General features: G+C 33.1%; 1 protein-coding gene across 1 annotated transcript; it reads right to left on the reverse strand.

The window, feature by feature from the left end:
• Positions 1–16,280: 16,280 nt before the first annotated feature.
• On the reverse strand, positions 16,281–22,360 carry LOC141708023 (putative beta-1,3-galactosyltransferase 14). The gene is made up of 7 exons (XM_074511489.1): positions 22,011–22,360; positions 21,437–21,589; positions 21,275–21,357; positions 21,080–21,179; positions 18,794–18,907; positions 17,858–18,000; positions 16,281–16,681 (listed from the first exon to the last, which is right to left on the reverse strand). Exons 1-7 carry the CDS (start codon positions 22,358–22,360, stop codon positions 16,596–16,598), a joined length of 1,029 nt encoding a protein of 342 aa, XP_074367590.1. The 3' UTR covers positions 16,281–16,595.
• Positions 22,361–24,852: the final 2,492 nt, after the last annotated feature.

Genomic DNA, 24,852 nt, shown 5'->3' on the forward strand with positions numbered 1-24,852 from the left:
CAATGACGCATCTATTCTGACATTCTGTCTCAATACATCACTGTCCTTCTTTTCAACACTTGACTGATATGCTGCTCCTGCGATTGCTAGAAGCCAGATGCCCAATACCATTCCATCTCATTCTTTATCCAACGTCTTGTCCTGATCAACTCGAATGATCCGCATCTATAATTAAAAGATACAACTTTAATTGTCTAAATGATAATTACTTGACGAACGGCGCGTCAAAACCCTATCGTCTACCCATACGATAGCCCACATATAAATATAACAGACAAACACAGGACTCTTAATCCACACACACACATAATTCACATAGCACATAAGCACATAACTCATGTATCACTTAATTCATATCACATATGACTCAGTTCGTCAAAAGGGTCGACTCGATATGTTTAAAACTGAAATCATGTCAAAAATATGATTTTTCGATCAATAATCGACTCAGAATAACTTGTAAAACAAACGACCTTTCGAAACAAAAAGGATTTGGGTCTCGAAAGTATTTTTAATGAAAGCGGAATATTTTTCTGAGTCTGTACGCGTTCGTTTCGTATTAAACGGACGAACGGTTTATTTAATATGAATTTTTGAATATTTTTCGGAATTAAAACAAGTCTCCGAATCATTTATAACTAAATAATAGTGCTCGAACACTCGAAATAATTTTATAAGAATTATTGAGCCTGTAAAATAATTTAAAATAATATTTTCTTGGAAATTGGACAGCACCTCCTCTATTTCTCGGACTGCCAGTCGATATCATATCGACACAACCAACAACAATCAACACAATAATTTATATTTACACGTATAAACACTCCAGAAATAAATAACACGGCTGCCAGAACCAAAACTCGGACCAAAAGTGACTTCTCCAACAATTTCTAAAAATTATGAAATAAATATATAAACACTAACATGCTATAATATACACAAGTACGAAGGCAGAATTTCGGAATCGTTACCCAAAATAAATTCTGATCACCCCGAAGAGAAAATCTGTTGTCCGGAAAATATCTCCAGAAAAATCCGAAATTAATAGCGATAGATATATACACGCTGAGATGCCATGTGGAGTAATCACCACCTCCAAACTCTTTTTCTACGCCCCGAAAATAAATTAAAACGGAAATATGCCCCACAATTTTTCTTCTCAAAACCTTGCAATATATATACCTATGCGTAGGTATCGAAGCGCTGATCGTTTATATATATAATAATTGAAATTTGGATGAACGGTTTGTAAGATATGAATTTTTGAAAATTAAAAAGTATATAGACCGAGAAGGGTCAGAGAGACAGAAGGAAAGAAATCGTAACTAAACAAAATAAGGAAAAAGAAAAAGGGGGAGGGGGCTAACACGCGGGTAAGGGGGGGAGGTGGCAGGTGGGATAGAAAACAGGGGGCATAAGGCAGAGAGAGGAGAGAAAGTGAGTGAGGGAAGAGAGAGGAATCGTGAGACCCGAGGAGGGAGTTGCCGTGTGTGCGCGTTTTTGCCTTCTTTTTTTTTTTTTTTTTTAGGCAATATGTAGCAACAGAATTCTTGTAGGGTGCCACGTTTCAAGTGATTCACCAGAAAGCAACACGTGTAACATACATCTTTGGCAGACCGGTTTTATCCCGAGTTTCGAATTTTAACGAACAATTTTGCAGGTGAAAGTAATCCGAAAATTACCAAAATAATTTTAAAATTTTCTAAAAATCCCGAAACTAATAAAATAAAATTTTCATAATTTTTAAACTATTTTTGAATCGCAACTAATACCCGTATTTTACAATTTAACGAACCGAGCTGCACTTGAAATAAATTCAGAAAATCACGAAAATAGTCTTAAAATGTTATAAATATCCCGAAGTTTATAAAAACATAAATTTCGAAATTTTAAAATAATTTTTGAAACGCAATTTATACCCGCTTTTAGCAATTAAACGAATCAATGCGCCGGTGAAATTAATCCTAAAAATTCCCAAAATAATTTTAAAATTCTCAGAATATTCCAAACTTAAATAAATATGAGTTTCGTAATTTTTGAAGAATTTTGGAATTAAAACCGGATTTTACAAATAAATGCAATCAAAAAATCATACATGACTAAATAATTGATGAAATATTGATTTCTAAATTTTATAAAATCCCAAAAATAATTATTGTAATTATAAAATCATAAAAATAATTTTTAAGATAATTTAAATATTTATGAAATTAGATTTTCAATAAAATCACTTTTAAAGACAAAAACAAAACGATACGACTCAGTAATTTATAATACAAATAATCCTCAATCACAACTAAGTCCCACACAATTAATATTACATACAACACATAGCAGACATAATATCCATCCAATCCCTAATATTACTAAACGAACTCAATTTACCGATATCAATAAAATGATCGATTTTCAAATAAACTTTTGAAAATAATACATTTAAGGAAATATTTTCAGAAATTAATAAGGATCAATATAACACTCAACAATTAGCACATTACCGTTTAATAACACAAACTCGTCAAATAGGAATAAAATATCCCCAATTTTATTCCTTCTAAATCAGAAAATCACATAAACATATTCAAATAATAATAATAATAATTCTGAAAATACGGGATATTACAGACTATGTAGTATGTCTTCATGCAGTTAGCATTAGTGAATAATTGCCATGAACTAACACGTGTATTACAATGGTCTACAACCAATATGCAAACTGGACACAATATCTCCACATATTTGAATGCGTGGATATGATTATCTATATGTTTTAATCTAATCTATGTAAATCATTCATCAAGAAATTTTTGAGGTAAGAAAGGAAATGGCAAACTTCATAACTGTGTTAGTGTTTGTGCCCTAGAGATAACACTATAATGTTTTAGTTAAAGACATTTGGATTATTAATATTTATGTTCTATCGATTATTCCCTTTATAATTTATTAATTCTTAATTTACTGTGATATAAATATTAGATTAATAAATGTCCTTGGAATATGATATGCAATTCTATATCTCTAAGTACGTGACTTAGAAATGAGATTACGAGAATAGTATCAATATTCCTAAAGGTCCCTATTCAAGTATTATTATTAAGGGACAATAATAATGCATTAAGACTAGTGTGTTTGTTGACTGATGATCACATCTCATTGATCATAGGTATAGTGATACTAAAGTCAAAGACACAGGCAAATGTACATGTACATGGTGTTGGAGAGACCCGATGTGAGATTCTACATGTCTGTTGTGTCATAAGTAATTCTCACAGTGACAATGATGTAATGGTCCTTAGACCTTAAGTCATTATATTTCTATACGAGAATTAATATACATTGATTCCATTAAAAGTTATCCTTGACCGGGTAATGATAAAAGTCGACATTGAGTATATTATGAATCGTATGAGAAATATGAATGATCTAGAAGGGATTTAACCCTCTTATTTTAGGAGTGATATTATTGGTCTCTTGTGTGAGTTAGACTATGAAATGCGTGGCCACGCTCAAATATTGATTTGATATGATAGTCTACTCATTGATCAAGGAAACCTGGATTAAACATTGATGAGGATGACACATTACATGCCTCTAGTTTAATCTATAATATGTGGTTAAAGGGATTATATTACATTGTACATTAATCACGAAAGGTTTAATCGATCACTGATTAAATTATTATTACTTGGGTAGCAATGATGTATTACTAGATGCCGCTCATTGTTTACGATTTTAAATTAGATTTAAAATTCGTTTCTAATGTAATAATAACCTATAGGGTCACACACAAAGAATGCTTGAAGGATTACTTAATTTAAATTGGATTTAAATTAAATTAAAGTAATTTTAATTATTTATAATATTAATTAAGTTTGACTTAATTAATTAGATAAATAATGATATTCAAATTTACTAATATTAATTATGAAATTTATTTGTTAAATAATTAAGTGAGACTTAATTATAATACAAATAGGAATTTCGAATTAATAATAACTCCTAATTAGTTAAGAGTTATATATCTCTTGTGTGGCTGATTTTGCAAGCAAGACTTTTACTAAAACCCTAGCCACCAAGGGAGAAGATGGAGAGAGTAAGAAGAAATGAGTTTGTGCTAGTACACATTCAATCCTTGAGTTTAGGGATGGCAATCGGGTCGGATCGGATCGGGTATTGCAGAATCCATATCCAAACCCGAAAATTTTATCCATACCCGAACCCGACCCGAACCCGAAAAATACCCGAAAATGAATACCCGAACCCGATCCATCGGATTTCAGATCGGATTCGGGTATACCCGAAACCCGAATTTTTTTTGAATTGGATATTCATACCCGAACCCGAAACCCGAACCCGAACCCGAACCTGAAATCTGAAAATTTGTATAATTATTGATATTGCAAGTGTTTGGGATCGAACACGCGACTTGTAGAGAAGGAATTTTAACGTGTCATTTTCAACCACTCCACCACATCATTAATTGTGTTATTATATGTATAGATAATATTTACACAATCAACTCAATTGATAACCAGTTTTTTAGATTTATAATTAAAAGATGTTTTGTTAACCTTATAAACCTTATCACCTGTTTAAATGATTGAATAATTATATTTCATTAAACTTTATAATTAGTTAATTTTTAACATAAATATAAAACAATATGTTTAAAAAATTATATAATAATATATATAATGTATATTATAATATATATATATTATAATATTATAATGTTTAATATATAAAATTCTAATAATATTTTTATAATTAATATATATATAATAATTTGGATTTTTTCGGATTTCGGGTTCGGATCGGATTCGGATAGAGTTTCGGGTTTCGGATCGGGTTTCGGATCGGTATACCTAATATCCAAATCCAAATTCAAAAATTTTCGGGTTTAAAAATTAAATCCATATCCAAATCCAAATCCAAAAAATCGGGTTCGCTAAATCCAAAATTTCGGGTTCCGAATCGAGTATCCGTCGGATCGGATTATTTTGCCATCCCTACTTGAGTTCAAGTATTCGTGTGGATACCGATAGAGCGTAGATCGCGAGAGCGGGATGCGTGGTGATTGAACAAGCTTTGGATCTCCATTAGTCAACCAATTGGTAAAGCTTCTTAAGGTAAACAATCTAATCTACGAATTAAATATATGTTTTTCGCTTAGATCCTGCGGTCGGTTTCGAAAGCTCTGATATTTTATATTTTTAATTATTGTTTCCGTTGCGTTTATGTGCTCGAAACCCAATAATGGCATCATAGCTACTTGCAAAAAGTGTTTAATTCGTTTATGTGTTTACTGGTTTTATGATGATAACATGTATACAATATTCCATGACTGTTATGTATACGATTTTGTAAGTTTTACATGTTGTTATGTTTATATATGCGTATGTATATATATGTTTTGAATATATGATATTCATGATAGTTGTATAATCATATGATGATTATATAATCTGTATATATACTGATATATACATGTTTTGTGTTTTTTCTTATTATAAGAATCGTATTTGATACGATTCTGAATCGGATGCAGCGGATTTGCTGAAATATGTGTCTGGTGTCCGATTTTGGTGAACAAATACGTTATTTCATATGGAATTGAGCGTCCGACTGATCTGTAAGGCGTTTGACGTCGTTTAGGCTCTCTAATCTGCGATTTAATGTTATCAGATTTAATTTCAAATTTTCTGATTTTTTCAATATTTGATTTTTATGATTAGATCATGATGAGTATGATATGTTAAGATCATATTATGTGTTTTAACATGTTATTTTGTGTTAATTGAGCATGGTGGATGGTTTTGGCTTATGACCTTAGGTTAATGGTTTTGGTTTTTCAAATACGGCTTGCATGTCGTTTAATCTTGTAATTATTAAATCTTGAATGTAAGTCGAGTTCTTCTTGTAAGTTCATTAGATTAGTTTTCATATTTCATTCTTGTAATATACATGAAGACATGAAGATTTGAAGATCAAGGGTAATCCCACACGGAGGCCATCCAAGGAAGCAATACAAGAAAAAAGACATGTAATAGTTAGCATGTATTTATTTTCCACCTTAGATTGACCTAGATCTTTGTCATTAGCTTGATAAAGATCACATAGGATGAAACCATAACCAACCACGTTTATTTATTGCACTTTACATATATATGCGCATATGATGAATGTATGTGTAGAGTAGTTTATAAAAATGCATGCTTAATTAGATTAAGGATGTATGTATTAGATACGACACTCATGCCATTCTTGCTAAACAAGATAAAATTTGTAACAATTCAAGATTTTAAAATAAACAAACGATTATGAGATTCTCGTGTTTATGAAACACTAAATAAAATACAAATTTTCTTTGTTTCTGACATGGGGCGATTTTGTCAAAAGCGAGTTCATTGAACTTGTAAGGTTGTGGGTTTTAAGCGAGACCGTTGTGACTCCCTCACTACCTGGAAATCAAACCATTGACGAATATTGATTTGAAGTATTTTATTCAAGGAAAAATTGGGAATCTCTTTATGATTGGATCATGATCGTTTTAAAATTAACAAAACCCTAAAATTAATATTAAGTTGATCAGATGCCTTCCAATGAGTCCAATGCGTTAACCCCTAGATCGACCAGGAGTGGGTTTGCCAAAGAGAAGTATCATATCTATCGTGGGAGATGTGTTGAAGTATATTGATACTTTTTGACTATTGGGTTTGACTTAACTAAGTTATCACAATAGGATTATGAACTTAGAGACATAGAGTTTGGCGAGATTTATTAGATAAATATGAACAAATGTTATTCCACCAATCTATCCAAGAGTTATATAGTTGATATAATTGACAAATGTTGTCTACCTAAATAATCATGTTTTAGGAGAAAAGCCAAAGCTGACCTAACGCATGGTGAAATATGGATCTTGGCTCACTAGAAAGGATATAGAAGATATTTTTTCTGAATTAATAGTTAGGGCTATTGATTTGATAAAAATAGTGGGAGATATATATTGTGAATATATATATATGAATAATCACCTGAACATAATTTAATGATCATATGTAGACTAAGTTATTTTATGCACTTTAATATTGTAGATATCAAATAACAAATAACAAAATAACTTCTCTATGTAATAGTCCTTGAGAAGGACAAGCTGACATGAAATAATTTCCTCGATTGACATGGAAACTTGAGGATTGTCCTCAGGTTCAAGGATGTCACTCAAACCCCTCCATATTTCTTCTAGCTGATAATGAAACATGTGTAGAACAAAATGCTTACAGAAGAAAATTAATTATGCAACTGATGTTTCATGTCTCATGCTTGTAATTATGAGTGTTGAGCTTTAAAAGCAACAAGATCATAATGATGCTTATGATATGATTGAGCACCTTCAAAAGATGTTTAAAGGATAGGCTCATCAGAAAGATTTGACAATAATAAGGCACCATACTTTTACATTAATGGGAGAATCATATCCGGTTGGACCACATGTTCTAAAGGTGATAGGCATATGTACCTTGATATTTTGGGTTTCAAGAATGGTCTAGAGACTCGGCTTGATTTGATCAACCGGTCTTTGAACAACTTCTATTCTCAGTTTGTTAAGAACAAAAGGAATGAGATAGACTAAACACTCACTGAGTTGTTAAGCATGTTTAGAACTGCTGAAAATAACACGGTAAAGGCATGAATTATGTCCATATTGATGATGTACACATGGAATGCAAATGGGAAAGGAAAGTGTACAGGCAAGGTGAAGATTTGATCTTATTCGGTGCCAAACCAAAGTCCAATCCCAAAGGGCTTTTGAAGCCTAATAGTGGTGTTGCTAAAGGAGATGATTGTCATTTATGTGGAAATAACTGGATGAATGGAAGTTAAATTGTCGAGCTTATATGGAAGATATAAAGAAGAAGACTAGCAATGGTTAAGCTTCAGGTATCGGGTTAGAATTGGAGCAAAAGTTGTTGCTCTAGTTGAAGGAACTCGATATTTAATTTTTCCCATATAGGCGAGATTGAGAACTTGGTAAATTGTTATTACGTGCATGCCTTTAGGGGATACATTAAATCAATTTCTTATCAGGACAAGAAAGGTTTTCATTTTTATAAATAAACAATAGTTGTTTATTCTATTTTAATGATAAGGCTTATAATATTACACAATTAGTTAACAATTTATATGTTCTAAGATGACTCAAATCAAACATTACCTCTACAATTGTCATTAGGCCATATTAAAGAGAAACACATTTCTGAGTTACATATAGATGTTAACTTGGATAAGTTTGATTTTGAATCATACGGAAGATGCGAACTTTGTCTCATTGGCAAAATAACTAAAGCTTCTTTTACCTAATCAGGTGAAAGGGCCACTGAACGATTATGACTTATACATAATGATGTATGTGGCCGAATGCGTATGATGGTAAGGGGGCTTATACTACTTCATAACATTTACTGATGATTTCAGTAGATATGGATATGTGGTTCTTATGAAGAACAAATCTGATTCTTTTGAAATGTTCAAAGAATATAAGGCCGAAGTAGAAAAGAAAACAAGGGAAAAGAATAAAAGTTTTACGATCAGATCATGGAGGAGAATACCTAAACCTCAATTTCAAGAGTTTCTTGAAGGAGTGTGATAGTGTATCATAACTTACTCCTTCTGGAACACCTCAATGGAATAGAGATTCTGAGAGGAGAAATCGTACCTTGTTGGATATAGTGCGATTGATGAAGAGTCAAGCGGATCTTCCATTCAGTTTCTAGGGTTATGCTCTAGAAAGGGCTGCATATACACTTAACCAAGTTCCGACTAAAGCGGTTCAAAATACTTCATATGAGATAGAGAGTGATGAATGTCATAGCATGTCATTTATGAAAATTTGGGGACGTGAAGCGTTTCTAAAACGTTTAGCCTCTGACAAGCTTGGACCAAAATTAGATAGATGTTATTTTGTGGGATATCCAAGTGAGATTAGGGTATTGTTTTATAATCCTTTCGAGAATAAAGTGTTTATTGCTCGGACCGCTGTACTTTTGAGGGAGAACTACTTTATAAAAAAAATCAGTGGGAGGATAATACATCTCGATGAAGGTCGAGAACCACATGATAACATTGAACCAGAGTTGGAATAAGATCAGGATGTACATCAAAATGTTGAAAGTAATCATGTTCAGGAAACACAGGTTATTCGTAGATCTAGTAGGATTCACCATGAGTCCGGGAGAAATTATGGATTTCTTTTGACTCGAAAGGGTGATGTGATGCTTACGGATAATGATAAAGCCTCTCACCTACCAAGATGCTATGAATCGCCCAGACTCCGAGAGATGGCCGAAGGCCATGAAATCCGAGATGGAATACATGTATCAAAATAAAGTATTGACTTTAGTTGATCCACTCGAAGGGGTAAAACATATAGGGTGCAAGTGGCTTTTCAAGAAGAAAACTGACATGGATGGTAAAGTACAGACCTATAAGACGCGACTAGTGGCAAAAAGTTTCAAACAAATTCATGGTAAAGATTATGATGAGACTTTTTCACCGGTTACTATGGCCAAGTCCATCAGGATTTTGTTAGCAATAGTTACTTACTTTGACTATGAGATTTGGCAAATGGATGTCAAAACTGCTTTCTTATATGAGAGCTTTGAAGAGGATGTATATATGATACAACCTGAGGGTTTTGTCAATCCAAAGTTTGCGAAGATAGTTTGTAATTGCTTCTATCTATTTATAGATTGAAGCAAGCCTCAAAGAGAATGAACATTCATTTTGATAAAACGGTCAAAGTGTTTGGCATTATTCAAAACGAAGATGAACCATGTGTTTGTAAGAAGGTTAGTGGGAGCCATGTGACATTCCTAGTATTATATGTAGATGGCATATAATAAATAAGGAATGGCATACCTTCTCTACAGCCTGTTAAGACTTGGTTGAGAAATAATTTCTCGGTGAAAGACTTAGGCGATGCTACCTATATATTAGGGATCAAGATCTATAGAGATAGATTAAAAAGATTAATCGACGTAGTCGGAGTACATACATTGATAAAATATTGCATCATTTTAGGATGCAGGAGACAAAAAAAGGATATGTTTCGATATCTTATGGGATAGTGATCTCAAAAGATAATTGCCCCCTAAATCATTAGATGATAAGGGCCGTTTGAGAAAGTTCCAGATGCGTCAGCAATTGGATCTATATGTGTACAATGATATGTATTTATCCTGATGTTTCGTATGCTTTGAGCATGACGAGCAAATACCAGTCTAATCCAGGTGAGGGTCACTGGATTATTTTCAAGAATATTCTTAAGTACTTAAAGAAGACTAAAGATTTATTTTTGGTATATGGAGAAGATAGGGAACTGGTTGTAAAGGGTTACACTGATATTAGTTTCTTAACCTAATTTCTGGATAGACAAGGATGATTATGTGTCTATGTCTGGTTTGTGTTTTGTCTAGATATAAGTTATGTTAGCTGGAATGGTTCACAGTAAGAACATTGATGATTCTATAATGGAAGCCAAATATATTGATACTTTTCGAAACAACCAAGGAGACTGTTTAGGCATGTCCTTAGGAGATATCACCTTATTAATGAGAATAATGATCAAAGAGATATAAATGTAAAGTGCATAGTAATGATAATGTTGCAGACCCACTGACTAAGGCTTTATCGCAGTAGAAGCACGATGGTCATACTAGTTCCATGAGTATTAGATACATCGATGATTGGCTCTAGTGCAAGTGGGAGATTGTTAGTGTTCGTGCCCTAGAGAAAACATTATAATGTTTTAGTTAAAGACATTTGGATTATTAATATTTATGTTCTATCGATTATTCCCTTTATAATTTATTAATTCTTAATTTACTGCAATATAAATGTTAGATTAATAAATGTCCTTGGAATATGATATGCAATACTATATCTCTAAGTACGTGACTTAGAAATGAGATTACGAGAATAGTATCAATATTCCTAAAGGACCCTAGTCGAGTATTATTATTATGGGACAATAATAATGCATTAAGACTAGTGTGTTTGTTGACTGATGATCACATCTCATTGATCATAGGTATAGTGATACTAAAGTCAAAGACACAGGCAGATGTACATGTACATGGTGCTGGACAGACCCGATGTGAGATTCTACATGTCTGTTGTGTCATAAGTAATTCTCACAGTGATAATGATGTTATGGTCCTTAGACCTGCAGTCATTATATTTCTATACGAGAATTAATATACATTGATTCCATTAAAAGTTATCCTTGACCGGGTAATGATAAAAGTGGACATTGGGTATATTATGAATCGTATAAGAAATATGAATGATCTAGAAGGGATTTAACCCTCCAATTTTAGGAGTGATATTATTGGCCTCTTGTGTGAGCTAGACTATGAAATGCGTGGTCACGCTCAAATGTTGATGAGGATGACACATTACATGCCTCTAGTTTAATCTATAATATGTGGTTAAAGGGATTATATTACATTGTACATTATTCACGAAAGGTTTAATCGATCACCGATTCAGTTATAATTACTTGGGTAGCAATGATGTATTACTAGATGTCGCTCATTGTTTACAATTTTAAATTAGATTTAAAATTCGTTGCCAAAGTAATAATAACCTATAGGGTCACACACAAAGAATGCTTGAAGGATTATTTAATTTAAATTGGATTTAAATTAAATTAAAGTAATTTGAATTATTTATAATATTAATTAAGTTTGACTTAATTAATTAGATAAATAATTATATTCAAATTTACTAATATTAATTATGAAATTTATTTGTTAAATAATTAAGTGAGACTTAATTATAATACAAATAGGAATTGTGAATTAATAATAACTCCTAATTAGTTAACAGTTATAATTCATTTTTCTACTCTCTATATAATATCTCTTGTGTGGCTGATTTTGCAAGCAAGACTTTTACTAAAACCCTAGCCACCAAGGGAGAAGATGGAGAGAGCAAGAAGAAACGAGTTTGTGCTTGTACATATCCAATCATTGAGTTCAAGCATTCGTGTGGATACCGATAGAGAGTAGATCGCGAGAGCGGGATGCGTGGTGATTGAACAAGCTTTGGATCTCCATTAGTCAACCAATTGGTAAAGCTTCTTAAGGTAAATAATATAATCTACGAATTAAATATATGTTTTTCGCATGGATCCTGCGGTGGGTTTCGAAAGCTCTGATATTTTACATTTTTAATTATTGTTTCCGTTGCGTTTATGTGCTCGAAACCCAACACACTGGTCATATGATAACATGTTGACAAGAATGCTCAATCTATAAAACTGGGACTTTTGTAAATGGGTTTCTGAAATACTATCATTTTTTGACACTAAGTAACAGAACAGTTTTATTTTAGATAAAATACTTCAACATTCTAAAATTACTTGAAAATTGGTATGGATCATTTAAATGGTATTTTATAAGTATGGCAAAAATTTCGTAACATTGAGAGAATTCTTGTCCATACACAAAAAGTGAGGCAGTAGGTCCCACAGTTGACTACGTTTGACCTAGCTACCATTGACCAAAGTTGAAAAAAACTTGCAGGACAGTATTTTATATTATTTAAGTAATTATCAAATTTTTTATGGTATTTATTTAGGAGTTTTAAGGTGGTCATAATAAATGGTGTTTAATCCTTAATTAAGTGATTAAACAATGATTAAAAGAAAAAGGAATATATATATATTTATTCAAATATATCAGCTGAGTTTTTGAAACCATAAAGTTGTTTGTCTCATATGGCAAGTTGCAAAGAAACACACTTTGCTTTTCATGTCATCAATCCAAGTGACATACATCATCCACCATAAATTTTCCTCAAATCTCCACCATTCAATCTACCCAACTTATCCTATAAATAAACCCCCACTACAACCCATTTTCTTCAAGCTAAACAGCCACAAAGTTGCTGGGAGTTTTTCAAAAAGTGTCTCTCTTCATCTCTTTCAAATTTTATACACACACTTCTTCTCAAAAACTTTCTCTCTCTTCTATATACTTACATATATACAAGGTATTTGAAACCCAAGCTTAGCTTCACCCAACCTAGCTTCATCCCACCAAGTGATCTCATCCACTACCACTTCCCGGCCTCCTTAAGGGCTGCCCAAGTTCGACCAAAGTGCCAAAATCCGACTGATCCTCCGGCGAATTTTTCCGGCGAACTTTTCCGACCGTTTCTCAAAAATGGTAACTTTTAGCTTCTTATTTGAGTTCTTTTTATTTGAGCTTTGTACTTAACGTCTCTACTTCATCTTAAACTCTAATACAAGATCTCTTATAAAGAAAGTTCTCAAGCCAAAAGAGAACTAAGATTTGAACTCGGAATTCGAATAAGTACTTGATCTTCGTAAAAATCATTTCAACAAGAAGATCTATAAAGATGAGTACTTAATCTCCAAGGGTGAGATTTTATTTGACACAAGTTCACGAGTTAGCCAATTATTTTCACGCTCTTTAATTGGATCTTGGCTAACAAATATTTGTGCACATAAAATAATTACTAAGCATAAGTTTAATCTCTTCTAACATCTTTAGTGTTCCGGGGAATTATAACTCGATCTATAAACACTTCGTAATTTGTCAAATATCAAAACGGATTAAGTTCACGAGTTAGCCAATTACTTTCATGTTATTTAATTGGATCTTGTCTAACAAATATCGTGCACATAAAATATTACGAAGCATAGTTTAATCCCTTCTAACATCTTTAGTGTTCTGGGGGATTATAACTCGATCTATAAACACTTCGTAATCATCCATTATTTAAAGACGAATCAAATCCACGAGTTAGCCAATTAATTTCACGCTCTTTAATTGGATCTTGGCTAACACATATCGTGTATATAAATAATTACGAGACATATCGTATAAGCCCCTTCTAACATCTTTAGTGTTCGTGGGGTTATTATTCGATATATATAAACTACTCGTAATTATTCGTCTAAACTTCAAAAGCACGATCTTATGCCAATTACTTGCACTTCTCTTATTTGGATCTTGGCTAAGACTCATAAATCTTATACAAGTGCTTGAAGTTAAAAGTATACTTTGACTACATAATTGTCAAAATATAAGTATACTAAAATCCTTAAGCCTACGAGCGTAAAGGATAAGTTACAATTCCGATATTGTAACTAATGTATTCTTCGATCTATAAATACTTAATCGAAATAGGAAGAATACTAAAGAAGTCATAAGCTATAAGTGTTTTATATAAAAGACTTCTCATATTACTCCACAAATTCATTCAATCTATAAAGGAGTAATCATAAAAATACTTGGATTACTATTTATTATCTTAAGTCAAGTATTTTTATTTAGTTTTAATATTCTTATTTGAATATTATACTATCTTGTGGGCTAGTACCGTAACATACTAGTTCAAAACAAATCTTTCTCTACTGGTTTTGTTTCGTGGATTGGCTTATTAGTTTTGTAGTGAGGTGAATTGACGTGAGGTGATTCTTACTCTAAGACCCAAGTCCTAGACGTACAAACGGGGAGTTAGTAGTCTTTGCACCGTAAAGAAGAGGAAAGACCTAAGACCGGATCACTAAGATCCTAGACCGACAAAAGCTAAGGAAGCCAAGTCCACACAAAGGTTCTACAACAACTTTCAAGAAATAGCGGAGAGTTATTGTCTAAGATAAGTTGTGTAGGTATTACATTTATTTTAAGGTGGTGACCCTTGTGTTACGCACCAAGACAAATACTTGTAAGGGTGTAAATGTTTCTCCGCCTACTAAAAGAGCGAGTTTATTATAAGGGAAAATCCCGAGTCTAGGAGAGGAGTTCGGGGGCTGGAGTAGGGATGAGCGAATTTATTAGAGGTTGCGCGATCGCGAATCAGGATAAAATCGCCGTGTGGTATTTTCTTTCTTATACTTTATCTTTCCGTACATATAAACTGCATAACCACTCGATAAAATTTTAAAAAGAGAAAAATTATTTTAAAACGTTATAATAATTTTTAAATTGATAATTAAGCTATTCAACTTAATATAGTCCTCTTAACAATCACTTCCCATGGTCATGAATTATTAATTAATATTTGAGGTGACGTGCACATTTTGATGGACAACAGTAAGCATTAACGGGTCATAGGAGAATAGTGAGCACATAAAATGCTAGAACTGCACAAGTGCTTGGAATAAGAAATTTTGACACATATTCTATGTCTACTAAGAGTAATACTATTAGTGGAAGAAGTATGGTTTAAAACATTCGTAAAAATACTATTAGGGGATCTTCTTTTATTAAGGATGGTTTAAAATTTTCTTTGACATGTAATTAAGTAGATTTTACTTTACTCTTTTCTTTGGCACAGGTTACTTATCGGATGACTTCTTTTAAATTAATGTGTGTTGAACATGTTTTGGGTGGTTTAATTAATAAAAATGTTATTTCTTTGTTAATTGTGGAATCATTTAATTAGTGACATTTGTTTTGCTCATTTAAAGTTTGGTGCTATAAAGATCTTGAGACATTTAAAAGTGATTTTAAAACATGGTATGAATTCTAAATGTCAAATATATATATCCGCAGAAAAATAAAAATCTTTTCGTAGTATTGTTAGGGATTCTGAAATATTAAATTTTGATACGAGTTTAATGGTCGTTGACTAGAGACAACAAAGATATTTTATTATCGATGATTCTTATAAATATTATTATATTTGTCTACTTATAAATAAGGATAAAACACTTGAAAAGTTTATTTTGTTTAAAAATGAAGCTGAAAATCAGACCCGTAAAGTACTTAAAAGATTAAGATCTGTTTAGAATAGATATTGTAAGGCATGCCGGTAATCCTAATAAATTTAAAACTTCTTTTCCATTGTTCCAATGTTCATCATATTTTATCTTAGGTTTTATCCTAAAAGTACCAATATATTTTATCTTAAAAGTCCCGCTGCATAATCTATTAGAATTGCTTTTAAGTTCTAAGCTCACGAGGGAGGTGCAAAAATTTCTCCCCGAGGAAGAAAGAATAACAATTGGTAATGTAAAAACAATTCTCGTATTGCGCACTTTCAAGTTTTAGGTATTCAGAGAAAGAAAACAATTGATAATTAAACATTTCTAGCATTGCCCACTTTCAAATCTTAGGTATTGTCAAAAATAACGAGAGTTGGCAATTAAACGTTTCTCATTTTCCCACCTTCAAGTTTAAGTACTCTGAGAAAGAACAACAGCGGGTAATTTAACATTTAGCCCACTTCCAAATCTAAAATAAAAAAACTCAAAGATATCTAATCATAACAATACTTGGTAGCTTTTTACACTGTAGTTTGGATTTAGTTTGTTACAGAGTCATGGTTTAACATTACATAAGCGGCACAGAAAGCAAAGAACCTATTCTTTAATAAACTCCTATGATTTAAGGGTGCGGTAGCCAACATCAAAATTTTGGATATCAAACAATGACAAAAATAAAAACTGAAACTAAGCAATACTATTAAGAGTATAAACAGGTTTTGAGAAGAATGATGGCACAGGAAATGTCTAGACGACCTCTGCAGCAGTTAACGATAACTTGACAAGAAACTTATTCATCGGAATCTAGAGTTGGTGTACTAGTGCAGCTCTCTGTTTTATGAAGTTCCAACAACTTCTTCTCAGGATTACAAAGCCCTGCAAGACAAGAATAGCCCTTCAACAATTTGCAAATCCAGATCTGAATTACATTTTGCTTACATCAATGACTTTTTGCACACCATTGTCGGAGTATTTTATGGACGACTCAGAGTTTGGTATAAGATGAAATAATTGAGTCCGAGTTTCTTAAAAACCAAAAACATACCGAACCTGAATTATTCGTAATTACTTTTATAAAACATTACATAGATTTTAGTAGCAAACGTATTAGTTGCCCGATATAGATCGGTCCTCAATTATCTGGTTCGGGTTTCTTTTTAAAGTCACTTTACATAAAAAAGCAACCCCAAATTAGAAAGTCTTAGGGGCCAAAAGTTCACATTTAGTTTAGCCCAATCGGATCGGATCGTAACATATCAGGCATATAACTGTACGGATATATCTGCCACTTTAAGTCTGATATGAGAGAAAGCAGACGAGATACTAGGATGTCTAACCATGATAGTTAGCAATATGAAGTCATAACAGGTGCAGGTTAGGTTCAGACCAATTGGATCATAATGAATCAGGTAGCAGGTTCAGATAAAACTGCCATCCCAAGTCTAATATGGGAGAAATTAGACAGATATATTGGGAAGCCTAACCTTAGTAGTTAGCATTAGGGTGTCATATACAAGTATAGGTCTTGCTGAAGTCAAACAAAATGTGGAAGCAATCAATGGCATATAACAAGAGTGATTTCACTTCCCATAGGCATGAAATTCTTCGAGATGTGAAATAATTATCAGATAGTGATGACTCCTGTTGTTTAACATTTATGAATTATATTTCGATACTCACTCCGTCCCAGTTTTTTTTTTTTAATTATTACCTTTTTTCTTTGTCCCAAAATAATTGTCCACATTCAATAATTATGGTAAATAAAGGTGAATAAAAAGCAAAAACAAGGTGAATATAGTTATCCCGGTTCTATAACATGGCAATTAATCATTTATTTGACTTCGATTGAATAAAAGGTGGAATTTGATTGATGGACAAAAAAACAGGATGGAGAGAGTTTAAAGTTTCATCTCCTTACTAAATATAATCAGATGAATATAATAATCCCCATGTCACTGAATCATCGAGAGGTGGTCATGAAGTCTATGCCACAGTCTACATCTGTAACTAATGTAAAAATAAATTTCGCATCTAAATGATGGAGTGACTAACCTGAACATTTTGGAATATCCCATACAGCAATAGATGTGGAAGTACACTCTGGTTGACATAGTTGTCTGTTGTCTTCATGATTGACATTCATTGCAAGCATCCATGCACCAATTGTAACATCCTCATTGCTAAACATCCGGAAGCTGTAAAGTATATTTAATTTTCAGTTCAAAAGACTTGTGTTTTATAGATCATTCAGATGTAAGGATGCATCTCCATATCAATTAATCACGAATGAAATTTACTAGTGTTGCCAGAATGTGGTCTCAGGACTTGCACCTCAGATATGATAATGGGATATCAGCTGCAAGCAAGTTGACAGTGTGTTCAGTTCAGGTAACATCCCCACCCCCCAAAAAAATAGAAAAACATGCCAGCAGGAAAATTGACATCTTTCCTTATGCAGAGCACGTTGTAGGGATAGCAACTACCCAAGGGTAGAGACCGAGTTCATAGGTACCAAATAATAGGGAGAGGGAGGGAGAGAATTATATTTAAATTTCAGTTCATAAGACCTCTGTTTTCTAGAACATTTCAACTGTATAGATGTAAATCCATATCAATTGATTACGTATGAAATTTACCAGTGTTGGAAGAATGTGGTCCATGGACTTGCACTTAAGAGATAATGATAATGGGATATCAACTGCAAGCAAGTTGACAGTGTTTATAGGTGACATCCCCCAACCCCCCCCCCCCCACAAAAAAAAAAAAAATGTGCCAGTAGGTAGTAGGCTAATTGACATTTTTCCATATGCAGAACGTTGCAGGGTAGAGACCTGGTTCTTAGGTACCTATTAATGGGGATAGGGAGAGGGAGGGAGGGAGGGAGGGGGAGTCTATCCCGAAAAGACACACCCTTGATGAAAAATAAATAACAATTAGTCCCCCCCCAACAAAACAAAAAGGTCAAATGTCGGGGAACAAAGTACTTGCCTGTCATTTCTCAAAGCAACCAAGCTTGCAACAACATCAGCAGAAAGAGCATATATTGGACCATAAGCATGCATAAAGTACTCCTTCCCAAGCAAATTTGACAGAGGCTCATACCTGTATGGAAAGAATGGATCCATACCTCTTAATCATCATCATATTGTTACAACTTTTACCTTTATAAAAGAAAAACAGGAAAAAACGCAAGCCATTTCAAAAGATAAATTCATGCTGCATTTTACTTTTAGGTATCTAGATTCTCCGCAATTAAATTCAAAGTGCCTTTGTATGACAAAAGATAAACTTGTTAAACTTTAAAACTCATTTATAGACTGCTAAGAAATATCTGATACAACATACATACATACATACATACATACATACATACATAATACATGCATACATGCATAAGTGCTATATTTCGACGTGATTTAAATTATTTTTTATTTTAGTTTGTAGTTTTCATTAAAAGGGGGTTTCTATTGGAGTAAGCCCACATATATATAGAGAGAGGGGGGGGGTTCTATGGAGACCATATTTTTATAGGAGATCTCGAAGACCACCTATTTTCTGCAATTAAAACACTATGAAATATATTATTTTGTGAAGTATGTTTTACGAATATCACTAATTCATTAAAATTGTTAAAAATCATTTAAGTTTAATAAGTATAATGTAATGTTCTGCAAACTAAACATGTTTCGTAGAATAAAACATTTTGTAATGTTCTACATGCAATACATGTATGATGTTCAAGATTTTGAATAAATAATGATCTTTGAGAACATAATTCGCAAAATAATACGTTTTGCAATGTTTTTATGCAAGATTTTAGTTACAAAACATAAGTGGTATCCGTGGTGTCCAACAAAAACGTGGTCTCCATAAAACTTGACTCTCTCTCTATATATATATAATATATATGCCTTATCCGACATAAATTCCGTTAGTTGCCTATCCAGAACATGACATAATGCAATAAGCTAGAAGTTTAAAGCTCTATTCCCAGTCTGATCTAATATTAGCATGTTTTAAATTGGTATAAACAATTCCTAAGAGATTTTGATATGGATGGTTTTTAATCTTTATTATCCAGTCTTCAATTCTCTTGGACAAGAGTATGAACACTTCATATTAGCCAGAAATATGTAAGACTTAAAATATTGTCGAGTCCAACACTTGGACACATCCATATTGGACGCTTCTAGCCGAGTCTGTGTAACATTATTTTTACTTAAGGATATTTTGTATATCCGCTTAGAGTGTTTGTTTGTAATTATGCTTCACCAAGCATGAATTACTTTTCCCAAAAGAGCACGAGCTGAAATGACCTTTTACATTCTTTTGATTGTTCATAGAGCATGCTCATTAAATACACTGCTCATGTATTTGAATTATATCATAGCAAGCAGAGCACATAAAAGTGGAAATGAAGTGGATAAATGATCATTCACATCCATGCTCATGCTTTTTGTGGGAATAATAAGAAGAGGTAATTTTACTTCCACTTCCATTTTAAAAGTTGAAATGGAAATGAAACATTATTCAGATCAAAATGAAACCATCTATTTTCTTAGGGTTCGTTTGGTGTATCTTACGAAAGTTATTTTTTACTTGAAATTCTTTAATAATAAATTATTAACTTACCAGCAGAAGTAAATTTCCAGCTTAAAAGTTATTATCAATTAGAAGTATTTTATAATGTATTACTTATAAGATGTGAAAACCAGAATATAACAATCAAATACCATAAGTTGCAGGCAAAAAGGAACAAATTTCATATAGGTAACTAAAATAAATTTAGGTTACCTACTTCCCAGAGTTTCATACTTTCAGTTTATAGCTACTTCTACTTTTCACACAGACGGACCAAAAAGTGACTTTAAACTTAATTTAAGTAATAAGTTAATTTAAATGAATACAAATAGTCAGTTGCTGTAGTTAATCCCATTCATTTTCTCTCTATTTTCACCACTCAATAAAATAAGAAGATAGCACAAGGTTTTTCAACACATTTCATTTACTCACGTTTTAATTAAAACTTAGTAATGCTTTATTATAGACTTGGCTTATATAGGGTAGCTATGTTTAACAATAAATCTCGCTTCATCAATGACCTTTTCTTAGGTCAAATTGCATCTGTTTGGATTACCCCACTATAAAGGGCGGTAATCATGGACCTTGACCTTGGAGGTAGAAGGGAAATGGGAAAAGGATGAGCGAGCCAAATGCAAATGCAAAATATAAATTCTCGGTATAGGCAAATTTAAATAGAACTGTGAAGCTAACCATTTTAGTTTTGGATCAGTAAAAACAGGACCTTTCTTCATGCATCCAAGATATGTTTGAGTATGAGAACGTTCTTTGGCCAAAAGAAGTGAAAGTCGATCTAACAATAATTAAAACCAGGGATATATTATTGCATTGACACAATGCACAAAATAAACTATAACGTAAAAAGTATATAAAAGTTAAATTATTAACCTGGCCTCAGATATATGTCGTCATCAGCTTTCACATAGAATTCAGAATCATAAAGTGCATAGGCAGCTTTAAAGAAGGCCAACCTGATATGAATGCAGAAGTTCGTATAAGTATCGTTATATGTAGACAACTTACCAAGATGAAATTACTGTAAGCACTAACGTTTTATATGGGAGCTTACTATACTCCTCCTTAATATCCAAGAGTATGAAGTCATCGTATTCTGCCACCTCCTTCATTAGTTCTGACATTTTTGTTTTATCTCCTGTTTTACCGATAATAAATCTGATGACCAGGCCAGTGGCTTCTTCCAATCTGCCAAAACCGTGTAAAGAGTAGGATCAACCAAGATACAACAGGGAAATAAAGAGTATGCATGAAAAAAAAGTAGATCCATATCTGTCTTCATATATCTGTCTTCATATGGATTGAAGTAAAAAATAAGACAAAACTCAGGAGGATTTTCTGCTTTGATGATCATATATTTGCGGTGGCCACAGGGAACCTTTAAAAGGAAGTAAACTTCTCATGGCTTGGTGATTAATTGTGTAACCTCACTTAATATAAGAAGAAAGTAGAATTCACTAATGAAATATAAATTGCAAAAAAAGAGCATATATGGCGGATCATTCATGTTCAACTTAATTTTTGGTCTTTTGTGAGGCAAGTATAACCAGCAAATACAATAGTATATACGAAAAAAGGAAGCAAGTAAAATTGGAGTAGAATTAGTTACCTCTGGAGGGATTGGCGATGGGAAGGCATCCAAGTGCGGCGCAAGGATTTACGCCTGTTGGCAGAGGCAAAGCCAGTTTGAATGCCGACAAAACCCATAGATTTATGGCGACTACTCTCCTCCTCCTCCTCCTCCTGAAGAGTTGTTGGGAAATTGTCCCACACAACAGAAACGGATCTAGGTTTAACGTTACCACCACATTTATAACCAGCTCCGCCTAAATTCTGCCTAGAAATAGCGAATAAACCCAGTATAAACGCAAGTGATCCAATCAGGAAACAAGCAATCAGAGCTGTAGATCTCGTCCTAGTTGAAGAACGAGCGTGGAAGAATCTAGTTGACGGAGGCATGTAATTTGTATTTTGTTATTCGGGTTTATTTGGGGAGGGGGGATTTATTAACAATAAAAGCCCTATCAAAGATTTCTTAATTATCTGTCTTCTTTTTTTATTTTGATAAATGTATTACTCTAGTAGTAATAGTAATTGTAGTCAAAGTAGATGGTGCTGGTAATGGCAGTAATGGTGGCGGTAGTTACAACCCGGGTCTCTGTCCGTTTCTCAAATATTTCTTACATTCGGAGAGAATAAGGGAATAGTTAAGGGATATTTTTGTAATATACCATCTTTGTATGTTTAATTTGTTAGTAGCCTGCGTTCCTCTCTTCTCTTTTTGGCTCCATTGCATTTCACAAAGTTTACATGGTACAAGAGTCGCAATTGTTGGATCAAAATCGAGAAGGAAGAGAGTTAATATTATAAGAAGCTGATTCATTCAAGATCAAAAACAAATCCAGAAATTACATAGATCGAGATTGGGTGAAACTTTGATTACTCGTTGATATTGGGAAAACCTTGATTACTCACAGCCTTGTTTACTCTTGAGATTAAGTCTTGATTACTCTTAATTGAGATTGGGCAAAACTTTGTTTACTCTTGAGATTGGGCAAATATTTCATACTTGAGAAATGATTTGAGTTAGGGATGTGGACTACTCATAAGTTTGAGTTATGGTACCTTGAATACTCGGAAATCATTGAGTATGGGGCCTTGTTTACTCAAACTATGCATGGAAAATGTGTGCATCGATTCTCCGTTTAAAACTTCGCCAGAGTCTGTAGAGGTTTGCTATTAGCAAAATTGCATTGGGTTGCAGATGGTGATGGTTAAAGGAGTCAAGAGATCGACGGAGATTCATATGGAAGCCCCAGTGTTAGGTTTTCATTCATAATTGTAAGTCCTGCTACATTTGTTAAATCTGCACATGTCTTCGTATTTAAGACTCTTGATGAAGATATTGTTGTGTAAGATAATGTAGTTGTGGAATATTATACAATTTTTGGGTTTTTAGAAAGCGCACGTTATATGTTTGATGGTTTGTCTGTAACAAATCTGTTGTTTTTACCCCTAAAGATGAAAATGATGTCCACTTTCATTTTGATCCTAAAGGTTATGGTTTGGTAAAAGTTCATACTATTGTGATTCTACAAACACCAAATATATTTTCTTATAGCGTCGCGAGGAACTCTATTTCTTTGAACTATTTAGTATCTTGGTCAGCAAAGCACTTGAGGATAAAGATTTTCAACAGTGCTTGATTTAATAATTATCAGAAGTGTTGAGTGTGATACCCTTGTTTTAGGTGTTTGTTCATGGAAACTTTGTTACTGATAAACAGGATGAGAGAAATGTTGTATCTAGTGCTTATGTTTTTTTGTGGAAGTTTTGCCAAATTGATGCATTAGGTGAGAGTGCAAACTTTCAGAATTTCCATGATAATAATTTTAGTGGTATGAATGTTTATGGTTTCTGATGTGTTTGGTGTCAAAGAATGTCCAAAGTGAATTTGTTTCATAAAGATCCACTAAGAGGTGCTAAACGTGCTCAGTCCTATTCGGCCCCTGATATCGTTAGTAAGAGGCTGATATTGTGATGTATGTTAAATGTGATAATCTTGCTGATGCTGAATAATCTTACTGGGAGAATACCGTAGAATTTAGGAAAGAATTGGAAACTTCAATTTCTCGATTTGTTGTCGATTAAATTGACTGAAAGTACTTGTTGATATTTTGATTACTCTTGGTAACTTCTTGTTTTGTCCTATTCCAGAATCATTTGGGGAATGCGAGTTGTTGAGTAGGATTAGAATGGCGGAGAATTACCTCAATTGTTCTACTCCTAAATGGCTTTTGAGTTTTCCTTAGCATTCGCAAATTGAGCTTCAAGACAGTCTTTTGTCTGGTGGATTTCCGGAGACTAATTCCATTTTGTCTAGTATTGGACATATTAGCTTGTCGAATAATCATCTTACAAAACTTTTACCAGCTAGTTTTGGTAAATTTTCCGTGGTTCAGAAGCTTTTGCTGGATGGTAACAGGTTTCAGAAGTAGATTCCAACTAAGATTACAGAATCACACATCTTGGTGGTGCTAAATAAATATTAACCTCCATTGAAGAGTGTGACTGGCGATTTGGCTTCAGGCAAGTGTTTCTGAGGGTGAAGGCTTAAAGTATCATACACCATCACGCTGGGCCACTAACTTTCTTTCAAACTTCTTTATGGATATTGATCGTGAAGATCATTACGTTGATTTGGATCAGCCATATACAATTTTTCACTTATTGTATTGGTGTTTCAAGCTTGGAGGTTCAATAAAGCCTCCCTTTCAGCTTGAGGGGGAGTATTAGAGACATTATGCATTATACATGTATGGTTGATATTGATCGAGCTGGTTGTCTTGTTGAAGCAAAAAATTTAAAAGCATTAATACTGATGGAACCTGGTCGTGATGTTTGGGGGTCAACTTGCTGCTTGTAAAGTTGATCTAGACATTGAACTACGG

This window comes from Apium graveolens, chromosome 2 (genome assembly GCF_009905375.1).
Source record: "Apium graveolens cultivar Ventura chromosome 2, ASM990537v1, whole genome shotgun sequence".
In the NCBI taxonomy this organism is placed as follows: Eukaryota; Viridiplantae; Streptophyta; class Magnoliopsida; order Apiales; family Apiaceae; genus Apium; species Apium graveolens.